This window comes from Rhynchophorus ferrugineus, unplaced genomic scaffold (genome assembly GCF_030347505.1).
Source record: "Rhynchophorus ferrugineus isolate W39M unplaced genomic scaffold, kcgeb_rfMv2 rfM2, whole genome shotgun sequence".
NCBI lineage: Eukaryota > Metazoa > Arthropoda > Insecta > Coleoptera > Curculionidae > Rhynchophorus > Rhynchophorus ferrugineus.
Genome location: NW_027472581.1, coordinates 45,300,289 through 45,315,628, shown reverse-complemented (window position 1 = coordinate 45,315,628; position 15,340 = coordinate 45,300,289). Strand labels below are relative to the sequence as shown.

Below are 15,340 nucleotides of genomic sequence, written 5' to 3'. Positions count from 1 at the left end.
TGGATGCAGCGATAGAAGATGACCAAACAGGCTCTTGAAGATTCTAGGACCAAAATTATCCTCGCTGTGAATCGTTAGAGACCTATTTGTCGGCAGATATGGAAACATCCATGGTGGGAGAGTTCATGTCTATAACCTTAAAGGACTGGCCTTTGAAAGAGCGTGCCCTACATAACGGTGTAATGGGTCTCCTAATGAACATATTTTTTATTTTGTTGCTTGTTGGTATGGAGACAATATGTAGGTTGCTCTAAGAATTAGCTCGATTCGGCTATATTTAAGCGGTTCAATATCAGCAAAACATTGTAGACTAATAACTGGGCTAGAATCATATTTTCCAAGAGTCAGTCTCAGGGCATGATTTTGAACTGCAAGCAAGAACTGCTGCAAGAAATTCAAGCATTCGTAGATAGGATATGCAAGAGGTGTTGAATAGAAAGTTTCATAATCAAGTTTGGGACGTATTATAGTTTTATTAGCATGTAAAATAGCATCTTGGTTGAGTCCGTTTTTGCGATTGGCAATAAATTTAAGTATGTTTAAGTCCCTACTGGTTTTCTGTCTCAAATTGTATATATGCTCCTTCCAAGTAAGTGTTTGGTCGAAGTAAACACCAAGAAACTTTGCACTCTGTTTAAAAGGAATTCGTTGGTTATTCAGTGTCAAGGAATGAGCCCTAGTACAATGCCGTTTTCTGCAAAAATGCACAAAGTCTTCAATAGAAGACTTTGTAGGAGATATTGTGAATCCAATTACCCAAGTCCATTGAGCAAGTTCATCCAAATAACTTTGCATTATCTCAGAAGCTTCACTGGGATCCGAAGAAGAGCAGAATCCCATGATGTCATCTGCAAAGAGTCTCAAATATGTATTGGCATTGGGAATATCAATTATAGAGTGTATTGTTATGTTAAACAGTATGGGGGCAGTACCAGTAACAGTATCCCGAAGAACTTAAGAGGATAAACAGCTGAATAATGCTGATGTATTCGTAAACGAAATTTACGATCATGCAAGGAAATTGGAGATATAGAATATTATATTGCCCCGAATACTCCAAGAATATAGCTGTGTAACAATTCATTGTCTCCAGACAAGATTAAAGACACTGTTAATGTCCAAAAAGGCCACGATTTTATGTTTACCTTTGCTGAAGCCATCGGTGATGACATATTCCAATTCTATTAAAGGTTCAGTTGTAGATCTGCCAGGTGAAAATCCATACTGATGGACCGAAATCAACTCTTTAGAGTGTAAAAGCCAATTCAGTCTCTCGCTAATCATCCGTTCTAGAATTTTAGACACGTGGTCCGTAAGGGAGGTTGGTCTGTAGCTAGAGAGGCTATTGTGAGGTTTCTGGTTTTTATACATAGGAATAATAATCTTTTGTCTCCATCTAGAAAAGAATGCTTAATCCACATGTCATTATAAATCTTGAGCAAGTATTGAATTCTGAATAAAGGAATTTAGGTGTACCTTGAGTTCTTGATGAATCAGAAGAATAGCGATATCTTGAATGTGATTGGATTAGTATCGGAAAATGATCACTTCCATCAGCACAAGTCCATAATACTCTAGGGAGTAAAGAGGGCAAGCATAGAGTCAAATCAATAGAGGATTGGGAGGCTGAGGAAAGAGCTACATGTGTAGCGGAGCCCGAATTTAAGATGCTCATCTGTAAATTATGTAAAAAATTCTTGACTATAGTGCCTTTAGAATTGGGATGAATAGAGCCCCAAGTCGGGTGATGAGCATTGAAATCACCACCAATGAAGCACGGAGCAGGCAGCTGAGTTATTAGGCCATCAAGTTCATCAGGATCAAGAGAATAGGAGGGTGGTATATAAATACTACAAAGTATCATTGGAAAGTGAAAATAAGTTTTGACTGCTATGGTTTCCGAGCTTGTGTTCAAGTGAAAAAGTGTTTCTGAATCAATCGTTTCATGTACAGCAATAGCTACACCACCCGCTGCGCGATCACTACCAACTCTGTCCTTTCTATATATTTTGTAATGATTTAATTTAAACTGGTTAATCGGTTTAAGATTTGTTTCCTGTAATAACAAGAAAGCTGGATTATATTTGCCAATTATTAATTTTAATTCTTCTGTTCTTGGTTTGATACCATTAATATTCCATTGAATAATTATTTGATTTAGACTCATTATTTGTGTGGTGTAGTCTCACAAATTTCCATAGTGTCATATTCTAAGGAACTTATCGATGATTTGTTGGTTTTCTTTTTCTTGTCTGGCGGTTTAACTTTATTTGTTTTAGGGGTTTTTAAGATAGAGGATTGGGGAGGATGAGTAGGAGGATGAGATGAGGATGGTTGTGGGGTATTATTAGAGGTTAGAATTTGTAGGAACGAAGCGGTGGGTATTTGCGAAGAGGAGTTACTGGATTTGGAAACAGGGCGAGACTCATTAAATATTGGAGAACTAACCTTCTTTTTGGTTGCAAAAAGAGATATTTTCTCCAAGACATTGATTTGATTCATTTTCAGCTCAAAATTTTGCTTGGACAACCGTTTTATCTTGGAGAATGATTTAATCCCAGTCAGCTTTAATCCTTGATGGAAGAGAGATTTTACGAAATGTTAATATGATGCTCGGTGTAGTGATAATTTCGCCATCCTTTTCTGTTGTGATTCTTTTAATTGCTGTTGCTCCTATAGGTTTCATATTTTCGAGTATTTCTTCCAGATCACATTTCGTGAGATCTGAGCTGGTTATCACTTCTTTGCAAAAGTTAAGCGTGGAATGGGGAGAGACAACAACTCCAAGGCCATGAAAAGATGTTAGTTGGATTATCTTTTCAGATTGTCTTCTTGGTTCTACCGGAACAAGCAGAGTACCGTCTTTAAGTTTTTTGATTTCAAGGTTTTCGCCAACTTGGGATGTTACAACTTTGTTTATTACAAAGGCAGATACTTGTGTAAAATTTTCTTCCAATCGCTTAATTATATAGAATTTGTCAAATTCTGTATCTTGTACTTTTTTTTACTGAATTCGTAGACGCTCTCCGGGGTCTTTCCGATCCTAATAAAAGGAGGAAATTAGAAAGTATTATGGTGGTCATATTGTACCCACGAGTATGGAAGAAATACAAGTCCGCTGCAGCAGTAACACTAAATACTACAGAGGCGCGGGAGGTACTCTGTAGGCTCCGTTATTAATTAGTGATAACTCTCACTTGCCATTCAGCCATCGTCACGGGTCGCATTACAATTTGGCTTAAGGGATGACTCGGGCCCCAGGGGCCTCACTCCCCGAACTCCGATAAACAATTTAAGCCCCATGAGGAGGATATGTAGTTTTGTAATTAATTAAATAAAAATGTTAAATAGTAAGTAATTCTTATTTTAAAAGCTTAACAATGGTTTTATATTTTAAAAATTTGAATCTCTCATTTGTTGAAGCTATATGGCGAAGGTGCGGGGCATCGGGTAAATTCATATTCATATTCAACTCTGAAGATTTGTTATATATATACCTTTTTTTGGGTATTATTATTTTGTCATTATGAATGTGTTAAATAGTTTTACATGTAATGTATTTCAAATAGTTACTGTTAATTTTTTTTACCTAACATGAAATTTGTTTACCTAATCACTAGACTTTTACACTTTTTTTATTCGGCGTTATCAATTTTATAATTATTTATAATCTTTTGGTAGATTTAAAGTTTGTCCGATAATAATTAATTTAAACGAGATAAAATACTTGTTGTAGATATACATGCAATTATGTCAGTTCGACTTTTAACAGTCCAAAATGTTTTGCTGTGCTAGTTGGTTGGTTCTTTGCATTTCCGTGTTTGTTTTAATTGCTGCTAAAATATGTAATAAAAAACCGGCTCCCATGTTTGGTGTATATCAACGACCCAATGGATATTACTGGTTTAAATTTGTTTTTATGCTTACTATACTATACATAAAAAAGGTGAGTAAATATTGGGCTTGGTTATTTTCACTCGATTTATGAAACAACTGAACTTGAACTTGAAACAAGTTTCTAATGTTCTGCTCTTGGGAATATAATGTTGAGTAAGTTCTAAGTATCGCAGTATCTGTTTATGTTTTACGTAATTTTACAGTTTATTTATTGTTATTTCTAGAAGTTGCATTTTTACAGTTAATACAGAATTGTATATATAAAAGAAATGTTTTAGGCAAAGAACATTTTAGCGTCCCGGTTAAGCGGTTAAATTGTTAGCCTAGCTGCAATGAACGGCGTTTTGGGCATTAATGTCTATAGACATTTTGTGATTGCTTATAGGCAAGTATTTAAAATGGGACACCAAATTTATCAGTTATGCCAGAAACCAGATAAGGTTGAATTTCATAAATTGGTTAGTTACCAACAAAAAAACAATATTATATTATTATATTTATATGACATTATATTAGTAGTACTTTGAAGGTGTAGATAGTGTGTCTATAAACAATATATATAGATCATTTCATTTAAATTCACTGTGTTATGTGATTATAATCGTGTTTATTTAATTAATTAAATATTTATTATTATTTGTAAACCTTGGTAATTATTTAATGTTGCGTGAAAGTGTTTTAATTTCATAGATTACCTTTTAACAGTTTAATAATATCCATAATATATAATATGACATTATTAATGCTTAACTGTTTTTATATTCACATATGAATTCTCTTTTCACTTCTTCCGTCTTTTGGTTGTTGAAATTCTTTCGGGACAATTAGGCTTCTCTTGGATTATTCAATATGATGATATATGATTTGTATGAGGCCAAGGTTTGAGATGCCAAATCTCATTATTTTCTCACTTCTTTTCAAGTTGGTTCAGGTTCTGATTATGCTGATTTTGATTTATTTGGATACATATGGAGATTTTTAAAGTATGGAAGAACGCCATCGTGATGAGTTGCGCCATTTCCGTCACTGCCCGGATGTCTTTGCGTTTTGTAAGCCAAATTAATTTTACTTTATATATGTATTTGCATATTTTTTGAACAACAACATCTATTGCGATCTAAATGCGAAGTATGAATGTAAAGAGCTTAATTGTTAAATTCGATAGTTTACGATTTTACAATCATGCATCAGCAAATGAAATAAAAGCCTACAGACCTATATCACTGATGCCAGTAATATCTAAGGTTTTTGAAAAACTTCTGTTGAAAAGAATAAAACCGATCATAGAGAGAAAAAAACCTAATACCAACACACCAGTTTGGGTTTATTAACAAGCACTCAACAATTGACCAGGTCCACAGAATAACAGATGTTATTGAAAAAGCCTACGAAAGTAAAAAAGCATGCTCAGCTATATTCTTAGATGTAGCACAAGGCCTTGTTCATAAACTACAGAAAATGTTGACAAAACAACATGCCGAACTATTAAAATCATACATTACAACCAGAATATTTAGAGTCAAACAAGAAGAAGCTTACTCTACAATAAAAGAAGCTAAAGCAGGTGTACCACAAGGAAGTGTACTGGGACCAATGCTTTATCTACACTACTACACTACACTTGTGATATACTACAAAGGGAAAATATTACGATGGCTACATTTGCTGATGATACTGCGATTATAGCTGTCAGAGACAATAATGAAGAAGTCTCATGAAAATTACAACAGGCAAGTGACAATATAAATAATTGGACATAAGCTTGGAAAATAAGAATTAATTAAAGTAAATCTATACATGTGCAGTTCACCTATAAACAGATCGTACAAGCACCAAAAACATTAAATAATATTTCCAATAAATAATCATTCCATATAGCAACAACGCTAAATATCTCGGAATGAATCTCGATGCAAAACTTCTCTGGAAGGAAGAAAAGAAAAGAACTGAAATTGAAATATAGGAAAATGTACTGGCTAATTGGAAGAAAATTACAGTTATCAGTATATAATAAATTGTTATTATATAAGCAAATACTGAAACCTATATGGACATACGGAGTTCAATTATGGGGATGTTCTGCAAAGAGTAACATAAATAAAATACAAATTTTTCAGAACAAAGTCCTGAGAGGTGTTGTGGATGCACCCAAATACTATAGGACAGATTACCTACATCGAGACCTTCAGATACCCACAGTCAGTCAAGAAATCAATAGAATTGCATGGGGCATGAGCAAATACTCCATTTTCATACGAATATTGAAATATTGCAACTTTTGAATACCACCAGAGCAGGACACAGATTCAAAAGTATCAAACAATCTGATCTTGTGTAGTGTTGTGTAGTGAGGTGCATATATTAAAAATTCAGCAGTAACATGAATAAACATTATTTCATCAGAGACTGAGATAGGGCCGATGGGTCCTCCTAATTATATGCTTAGATTTAAGTTATCGTAAAGACAAATTGTGGGTTAGACGGAAAGGAAAAATCTTATAAATATGTGCAACTAGAATACTTCATCAAATACTTTACAAAATCTGTGTTTAGACATGGTTTAATACATTAAGATCTCCTCTGAATTGTTAAACTAGACCTCGGCCTAGTTTTTTTTATTGGACTTCAGGGACAGCGTTTAGTTCATACTTTGTCTGTACGTAAGTATTGTTCGAAATGTTTGAAATTACTATTTGCCGTAATACACATACAAGGCGGTAAAATCTTGATAAAATCACATTGTCGAATCAAATATGTATCATTTACAATTAACCTGGTGAAGTATAGTCCATTGAATTATTTGATCTACAAGAAACCAGATATTGACTTTTCCTAATCTAACTATGATGTGATTTGATTGACACTTGTTGAAGGTTTGAATTAATAATAATTAAAATTTTTCTTTGCATTTTGAGAATATATGATGCTTCAGCAGTGAACAGCAGTGAATGTTCATTTAGAAGCCCATTTTCTTCTGTCCAGTTGGCATTCCAATCTTATAGAAACATATACTGACTTCATGAATACTTGTATTACTAAAGCAGTCACATTATATTAAGTCAAGTTTTCTATATTATTTGGTAAATGGAAATAAAACAAAATTATTAGGGACTCATATTTACAATAAACAAATAAATGAGGTCTGAACGCAAATGTTATTAACAATGTTATTGAGCTTAATATTACGTTAATTGCCTTCTAGACATAATTAAAGGTACTTAAAATAAATAAAAATATAATAAGTTTTATTTCGGGTAAAGTAAATACGCAGATTTGTTATAAAGTAGTTTTCTAACATATCCAGAGATTCATTACTACCATATTATGATACTTATGATCTTCATAACCTTTGGTTGATGTGTTTCAAAATATATATTTGGAATACGAAGGGAATGGATTTTCGAAGGAAATACGATCGTAAGTAGAAGAATGATTCTTATCGTCTATTGTTTAACCCATTCCGGTCGAGACGATTTGGATGCCGTGTCACTAAAACATCTCATCTTAATTTAAATTTTGAAAATTTTGTTAACAGCACAGAATATCACCCTAAGTATGTATTAATGGTAAATAAGGGATGAATAATAATCAACAGAGACTTTCTTATTAGCTTCTTGTGCGTTTTACTGACATAGATAAGATGTAAAAACAAATACAACTACAGGACCTTGACTTAAATAGGCTATCAAAAATTTTGATATGAAATTTTTATCATAATTTTTAAGTAAATAACTACCCAAAATTAGTTTTATATATTTTGATCGACCGTTAATAATGTTAATTGACTTTTGTTTTAAAAAATTACCTATATACGTTTTGTTTACTAATTAGGCGACATGACTTTTAATATTAAGTTATATAATTATGTAATATGTAAATATTATATAATGGACAAAATGTGAAAATTATTTATTACTGCGTAGATATAATTTTAGTGCATGTGTACCTGTGTTTGAGAAAAATCTAAATGATCTAAAAATGTAAAAATTATAATCTCATTACAATATTTATTTATTTTTTGATAATTGATATATTTTGATTGGATAATTAGTATACTGCAGTGCAGTTCGAATCATATGTTTTTATAAAAGTTATCAGGTCTTGTTTTTAAAGGGGTATTTTAATGACTCTTTTATTTTCAGTTCAAGCATTTTTTATCTCCCGTTACCAGAAATGATATGAACAAAGTAGAATGTCCTCAAAAATTGCCGCCTACCGCAAATGTAAACAATTTACGATTATTTAAAAAAAATTTTAAAAAATAAAACTAATCTGTACTGATTATAGGCCGTTGATGCAGTTTTCTTTTCATCAGCAAACAAACATGGTGATTATTTTGTAATTGGAACAGCAAGGCGTAGAAATCGGCTTATTGATGGATTCATCGTTTTGAAGATCGACTCTCTTGGTTTGGGAACTCTTGTATTACCAAAAGCACCAGATACAGCTTTATTTAATTCAGGAGAAGAGCAAAGCTACGAGGCAGAAGGTATTGTTTAATTTATAAAGCACAAAATACATGTATTATGGATAGTTTTTACTATATAGTTTTTTTAAATATTATTCATCGAGTCCAGATCTAAGATATCAAACCCAAGCTTAAATTGATGCATTTGATGGATGTTGAAGCGTAGGAAAGGAATTCTCTTTATTTCTCTCTTCCTTGCACAAATTAATCCGCAAAGGCTAGGTTTGCTATATTTATTAATTAAACAACTTAAATTACACTAATGAACTAACCCAACATAAAGGTAGATGGAACGGTACAAAAGGTTGAAGATTTTATGCATTCAAATGGTTCAGCTTTTGGCCGATATTTTTTAACCGATATATCGATATATTTGTTAGCCGATATTTTTCCATATTTTTTCAAAAAAAAATAAAAGAAGATAATTCTTAAGCATATAAAAAATTTTCAATTGTTTTTAGTAAACCTTTCAGATCGTTAATTTTTAAAATAGGTGATAAAAAAGTTTATTTTTTTAAAAAGGTTTTGTGTATTTTGATACTTCATTTTAAATATGTTATTTAACGTAATTATTTATTTAGTTTATTAAAAATATAGCTATTTCTTTAAATGTTTAAAGAATATCCATATTTTTTTAGTCCAATATATCACTTTTTTGTTAAATATAGAAATATCGATATATTTACTATAGATACCCTTAGGATTTTGTGGATGTCTTCATTTCTATGCATGGACAATGGTCAGAAAAACTTTATTTGATTTATGTCAATATCGAATTTCTTTGTACAATCCCATAGTTGTACACTGTAGGTTCACATCGATTTCAAAATAATTTGTTTACATGTTAACAATTTGTTGTATAGCGATAGGTCGATCCAAGCATCACATTTATTTGATACTCATATAAATACTCATATGTAGCTCTATTTGTTTACAGAATTTATCTACAGACAATTATCATTGGTATGAAATATATGTTTTGTAGGTGAAATCTACATGTTTAGATATGGTGACATTTAATTTTCATTGAGCTATTCCTTGGTGTAAACAGTAACGGCAGCTTGTTGTAATTTATTTATAGATGTCTTAATGTAATTATGTTTAAGACAGTATTTTCAGCGATTGTGGTCGTTGTTACTCTTTCACATTTAAGGATATTCACCGGTATAAATGAAGTGTACTATGTTGGCACAATGGCACTATCTTGTGGTACACCCACATAAATGGATTTCAAATCTAAATATTCGTTACCGTATATGCAGGAATATAGTATTTGAGAATCTGGCTCATCAGAATCTGGTTTAGGTAATTTATTTGGCAATTTGTATCCAAGGGACTAGTGTTAAGTATGTGTCAAGGACTATAGATGAAAATTTTTCTTTTTTTAATATTTAAAATTGCAGCGTTAATTATTTGATTATCTCTCGAATGTTTATTTCTAAAGACAAATTGGTGAGCCGGCTTGAATGACTTTTCTCCAATAATTGATTTTAGGCGTTTTAAGAACAGCTTCTGAACCAGTTTGGATATGATTGGTAGCAGAGATAATGACGCGTAGGATGTTTTAATAGTTTTTGGGCTTTACGTGGTTTAGTTATAATAATAATTTACGTAATTTTTTTGGCATAGCAATTATTTAATTACTTAACCACTGGTAATAGGAAATGTTGCATATGCGTCAGAAGGGTGTGGATTGCTAAGTAGTATTTGTTAAGTACTCAGAGAGTAATTCTGCTGTTTTGCAATCTTTTTTCCTATTCTTCTCGAAATTGGCAAGTTTTTTGGAGGAAATTTGCGTCGATTTAATTTATTAACTATATAATCAATCTCTTGATAGTCTGTTAAGATATTTATAAATTAATTTTCAACTATCTAAAATATTGTTACTAGGTTTTTAATTTTTTCTGATAATCTCTGATGTTTTACTTTTCCTATTGGAGTATTATTCCATTTTGCTTGTTGTAAAATAACTACAAATAATTCTGATTCCTTATACAGATCTTTAGCGCTTCTACACCTATCTTCAAGATATCCCAATATGTCCACTTGTTTGTTAATCATAGTAAATCAGTTTATTTGTTATTGTCTCTCTTGTTATTAAAATAATTTAAAAATAAGAGTGGTTTCACCCTTACACTGATGTAATAGGATAATATGATTTTCAGTATCAATAAGTATATTGGATGTGTTATTTTGTGGTGATAAGTGTCGACCACCAGAACGTATGCGTGGCATTAAGGTTTCCCCTAGTAATGAATGTTGAATCGATATATGGTACTTCTATCCGGCTCGAAGGACCATGGTGAATTACTTGTTAAATTCATTAAATAATTTTCGGAACGCTGGTTCATTAGGATCACAAATAAAATGTTTTTAAAGACACTTAAACGTGATTTACGAAACTGACATCAATTAGTTCCTCGGTACCGTGATAAAGCCATGAAAAGGCAGCTGTTATAAAAACGTTATTTTGAAAAATAAATATAAGAATTTTATAAACATAGTTAACAATGTTTCTAATTTATCTCCCTGACATCCTGAACAATGAAGTTATTTAATAATTTTTAAGACAGTTCGAGGTAGCCCTTCTTTTCTAGACGTGTAAAGAATGTAAATGAAGAATAGCAAAATAACACTTCAGAACGGAATAATTGGTATCATACTGTTGCTTATGTAAAACCTTATGGACTAACTGATTTTTAACCGAAAAAAAAATTAAATATAAATACCAGTATATATGCATTGCTGCAATGTTATTCAGATTATATTTTTTCTTATATATTTTAGGAATTAAGGTATCTGTGAGTGAGCCAATGGAAAAATGGGCGATAAAATATGAAGGTCAATTGAAAGAGTGCAATGATAGTAAAAAACTGCATGATGTTAAAATTGAAGCTACCTGGAGTTCTGACAAGCCATGGTATAATTATAATACCGATATGGTCCCGTGGGAAATGGCAACAGGTTTAGCTTACGAGCGGTGGTCCAGAAGTTACTTCGAGAATTCAAAGAAGTCTGTGGTTTTTTTTTCTAATTTTGTGACCCATTGTTTAAATGTTTTTCTTTAAGATTTCATCAAGATCACTACGAACAGTTTGGTACATTAAGGGCTAATATTACAATTGATGGAAAATATTATAAAATTGAACTAGATAGCGTTAGAGACCATTCAATGGGAGAACACAGAGACTGGAGCTTGTTTAAGAGATACAGTCTACATTATGTGGCTGCTGAAAATGGTGATCAGTTCTATATTGGCAACATATGCGTTCCTTTAATATTTTCTAGGTAAGATAAAATTACCATATATTATATTTTCTTAATACATAGTAGGAAGGTAGTGTTTAAAGTATTTGACTAAACAAGGAAAATACAAAAAAAAGTTGAATCTCTTAGTGATGTAGTTAAACTGTTAGACTTTAACTCACTGATCAGAACCTCGCGTGTTTTAATCCTGCATGAAACATAGAGGTCTGTATTTGTTTTAAAATGGACAGGGGTCACAGCTGTTCAAAAACTGATCATTAAAAATGTCTTAATCTGGAGCAATATTGGGCTAGTCACTAAAAAAAGAGATTGACTTTGTTGACATGTGTGTGATGTTCACAAAATTATTTAATTTGAAAGGTTTAATGCTCGCAACCACTTAGAACCATAAGGTGTCCAAAATCAGATCAGTAAATGGACATTACTGTTTATGAAGCTAAATATAATTTACGTAATTTAAGAAAATAAAATATTTCAAATTAATTTATATTTAATTTCAATATAATTAAAATATAACTCAATATATTACTGTTATAAGTGAAGTAATAGGCTTCCCAAAAGTAGAAGATTACATTCATTAGATTGTTTCATACAACGATGTTATTTTTTATGTTTTCAATGATCAGTTAAATCACTAAACATAACAATTAAATTATTGCAATTAAATATCAAACGACGTTGTATTTTTAAATATCAGCTTGTAGCATTATATAATTTTACTTTCCACTGTATTTTTAAATAATTTCTACTACTACTACTACGACTTCTAGACATTCTCTTTAGTTATGTATATCATTAAATATTTATTTTTAATATAAGGTAGTTTAAATTTAAATAGTTTTAGCCGATAAAATGTAAATAATACATTTTTAATTCAATGTAACTATTTTCTTATGTTTACCCTAATAGTATTATAATCTTTATGATGATAAAAATGTATGTTTAATGAACTGTATTTCTGATTAGAAATAGCTGATGTAAATGTTCGGTATCACAGTTTATTAATTAATGTGCAATGATTTATAGAGACATACAATGTAAATTAATTTTATTACTTTGAATCGTTTTCGTTACATTCGTTAATAACATATTTCAATCGTATGCGCGTCATGATCTGCTGATCAGAATTTTTTTTTATTGTAGTATTGCATCATTATTTTTCTTTATCGCTTGTAGTGAATTTTTTGTGGTATGCTGCGTTGAACATGTCACAATGACGGTATATCGAGATTCTCAATGATTTTGAAATTGCTAAATAAAATTGTTGAAGGTAATGGCATTCTGAGCGTTTTATTCTGGAATTGTAAAACCTATACCAAACCTACCAAAATTGGATATGAGTATAAAAGCTTGACAGTGTTGACAACATTATTCTACTACTCAGAACTATTCAGATACTAAGATAATCTTAAGTTTATTAATACACACATTACTTATATAATAAGTCAATACAAATTAGTGGGAACACCACCACCATTGGATGAACACCATAGTATGAAATTGCCAATAAAACAGTTTATATTGATCTGTAGACGACAGGGAGTTTTATTTTGCGAGGAAAGGAATTGGCTAACTATGCATATTGAATTTGAGATAGCCATGAAAGTAAAAATGCAATTCGAGATATGCTATTTAATTACATTATAACAAAACAATATTTTGTGTTTTCACATTTTTTAGCTATGATTTTGGGACAATTTAGAGTCAGTGAAGGTGGGTTTGAAATTGGAAATAGGTTAATTAAGATAAAAGATATTTAATTGGCAAATATAATTATCCGTTCCTAATTTTGTGAACATCTGGGGCTCAAATAAATTATGAAGGCCCATTAACTAATTCGCTTTGTATGGGATATAATAGAATCTACACCAACCAGAAAGAAGTATTTGAACTAAAATGTCCTAATTAGATGTATCACATTAAATGAAAAATAAAATTGATATATAGGTTAGTTCAGTAACCTCACTCTATTGAATATAATATGTCACTGAGATTGTTCAAAAGCTGATACCATTTTGGATCTTCAGGTTCCTATTTATAGCCGAATACTGTAGTCGTAGGAAGAGAAGAGTTCATTGGGAAAGCTGTTGGTTCTTTAATTTAAAGAGGACCAATTTTCATTTCGAAAAGATATTTCCACATTTTGCTGCCATGTTTGGTAATGATTAAAAAAACAATGTTTTTTATATTCTTCGTATTTTTCAAAGACCACTTTTCTGCCTGAACATTGAGTTGAGTTTTACAGAGGATATACTTTATATACGTATAGTATATATGTAGACATATGCGATATACACATCAAAATATCTCAGCCGATCTCTCCCAATTTTGTTTCAATCCCATTAGTTGTTGAAATTATATTATATTTATCATTTCCACCAGTACTTAGCATCACCTTCCTTGGTGCAGAGCTTTGCAATTATTTGTAAAATGCTGGTCTACCTAAATATGTATATGATGTTGTAGACTTTTTCAACAATTGAGCAGTCATGGCGAAGTCCATTTTTAATATAAATATTTCCGGAATGAAAGCGTTCATTTAAATACTCGTCATAAACACCACATCATCAACTTTGAAGGGAATTATTTATTTTATTCTTTCATTTTAGTGATCTTAATGTCTAACAAAAATATCATAATCTTTAATGTCTAACAAAAATATCCATATGCAATTTTTAAAATGAAATTTGTAATCTTAGAGTTCTGCTTGAGCTTTAGACAAACTTATGTTTCTATTAAATGTAATCGACTTTACATCTATAATTAATTTACAATATCTTATAATTGAAGGATGACCCGTCCTGAGAATTCTTTTGAAAATGATATAAAAAATTATATTATTTTAAAAGAATATCTCTTCAGTCTACTCAAACATAAATAATAATGTGAAAGAGTATCATGATTCTTTTATTCCCTCCAAATAGTGGGCAAAACCTTGTTCTTGGGGTGTTGAAATAAAATTTAAAAAGATAAATTTCATTTAGTAACGGTGTAGGCTATTCTGTATTTCAACGAAAAGTGTTCCGCAAAATATGTATGGGGTGAATTTAAGTATTTTTTATTAATATTGTTATCTACACATATTAGTATTAACACTTTAATATTGCAACGAATTACGCTTGTGGGAAATTCATAGAAATAAAATTAAATAAAATGTTATATTTCAGATTAAAATTTGGACATATGTATAATGCAGCAACTGGAAAAATGTACTCAATAACAGATTGTACCTTCGAACTTTTCAATTTTGGCGAAATGGGTCAACCGCCAGACGATTATGCTTTTTCGTTCAAAGCTGGTAAGTTATTTATTATTGGTGCAAATATTGTATTGACATAATAATTCTTCAATTTCAGGAGGAAACGAATACTTCTTACAAATTAATGTTTCCGATTCCCCTCACTTTTATCTTAGTAAAGATTGTGATATAAAACTATATGAACGACTTTGTACATATAAAGTGAATGGAAAAGATGCATGGGGAACAACAGAATGGGTTTACAGGAATCCGAAAGGTCGAAGTATTTTGGATGAAGAAAAATAAAAGTATTGTTGCGTTTGTGTAAATCAAGTATTATATTGAATATAAAAATTGAAAAGTTAATACACATCTTGCAATTATATTGTTGTAATAATTCTTTCATTTTATGTTAGATATATTTTTTAATATATTTACATTTACTCCATTAATTTTGTTAAAACAACTGA

General features: G+C 31.0%; 1 protein-coding gene across 1 annotated transcript; it reads left to right on the top strand.

The window, feature by feature from the left end:
* Positions 1–3,736: 3,736 nt before the first annotated feature.
* On the top strand, positions 3,737–15,253 carry LOC143189937 (uncharacterized). Its single transcript, XM_076393944.1, has 7 exons — positions 3,737–3,946; positions 8,040–8,120; positions 8,185–8,386; positions 11,153–11,378; positions 11,435–11,653; positions 14,800–14,930; positions 14,989–15,253. Exons 1-7 carry the CDS (start codon positions 3,779–3,781, stop codon positions 15,174–15,176), a joined length of 1,215 nt encoding a protein of 404 aa, XP_076250059.1. The 5' UTR covers positions 3,737–3,778; the 3' UTR covers positions 15,177–15,253.
* The last annotated feature ends 87 nt before the right edge of the window (positions 15,254–15,340 follow it).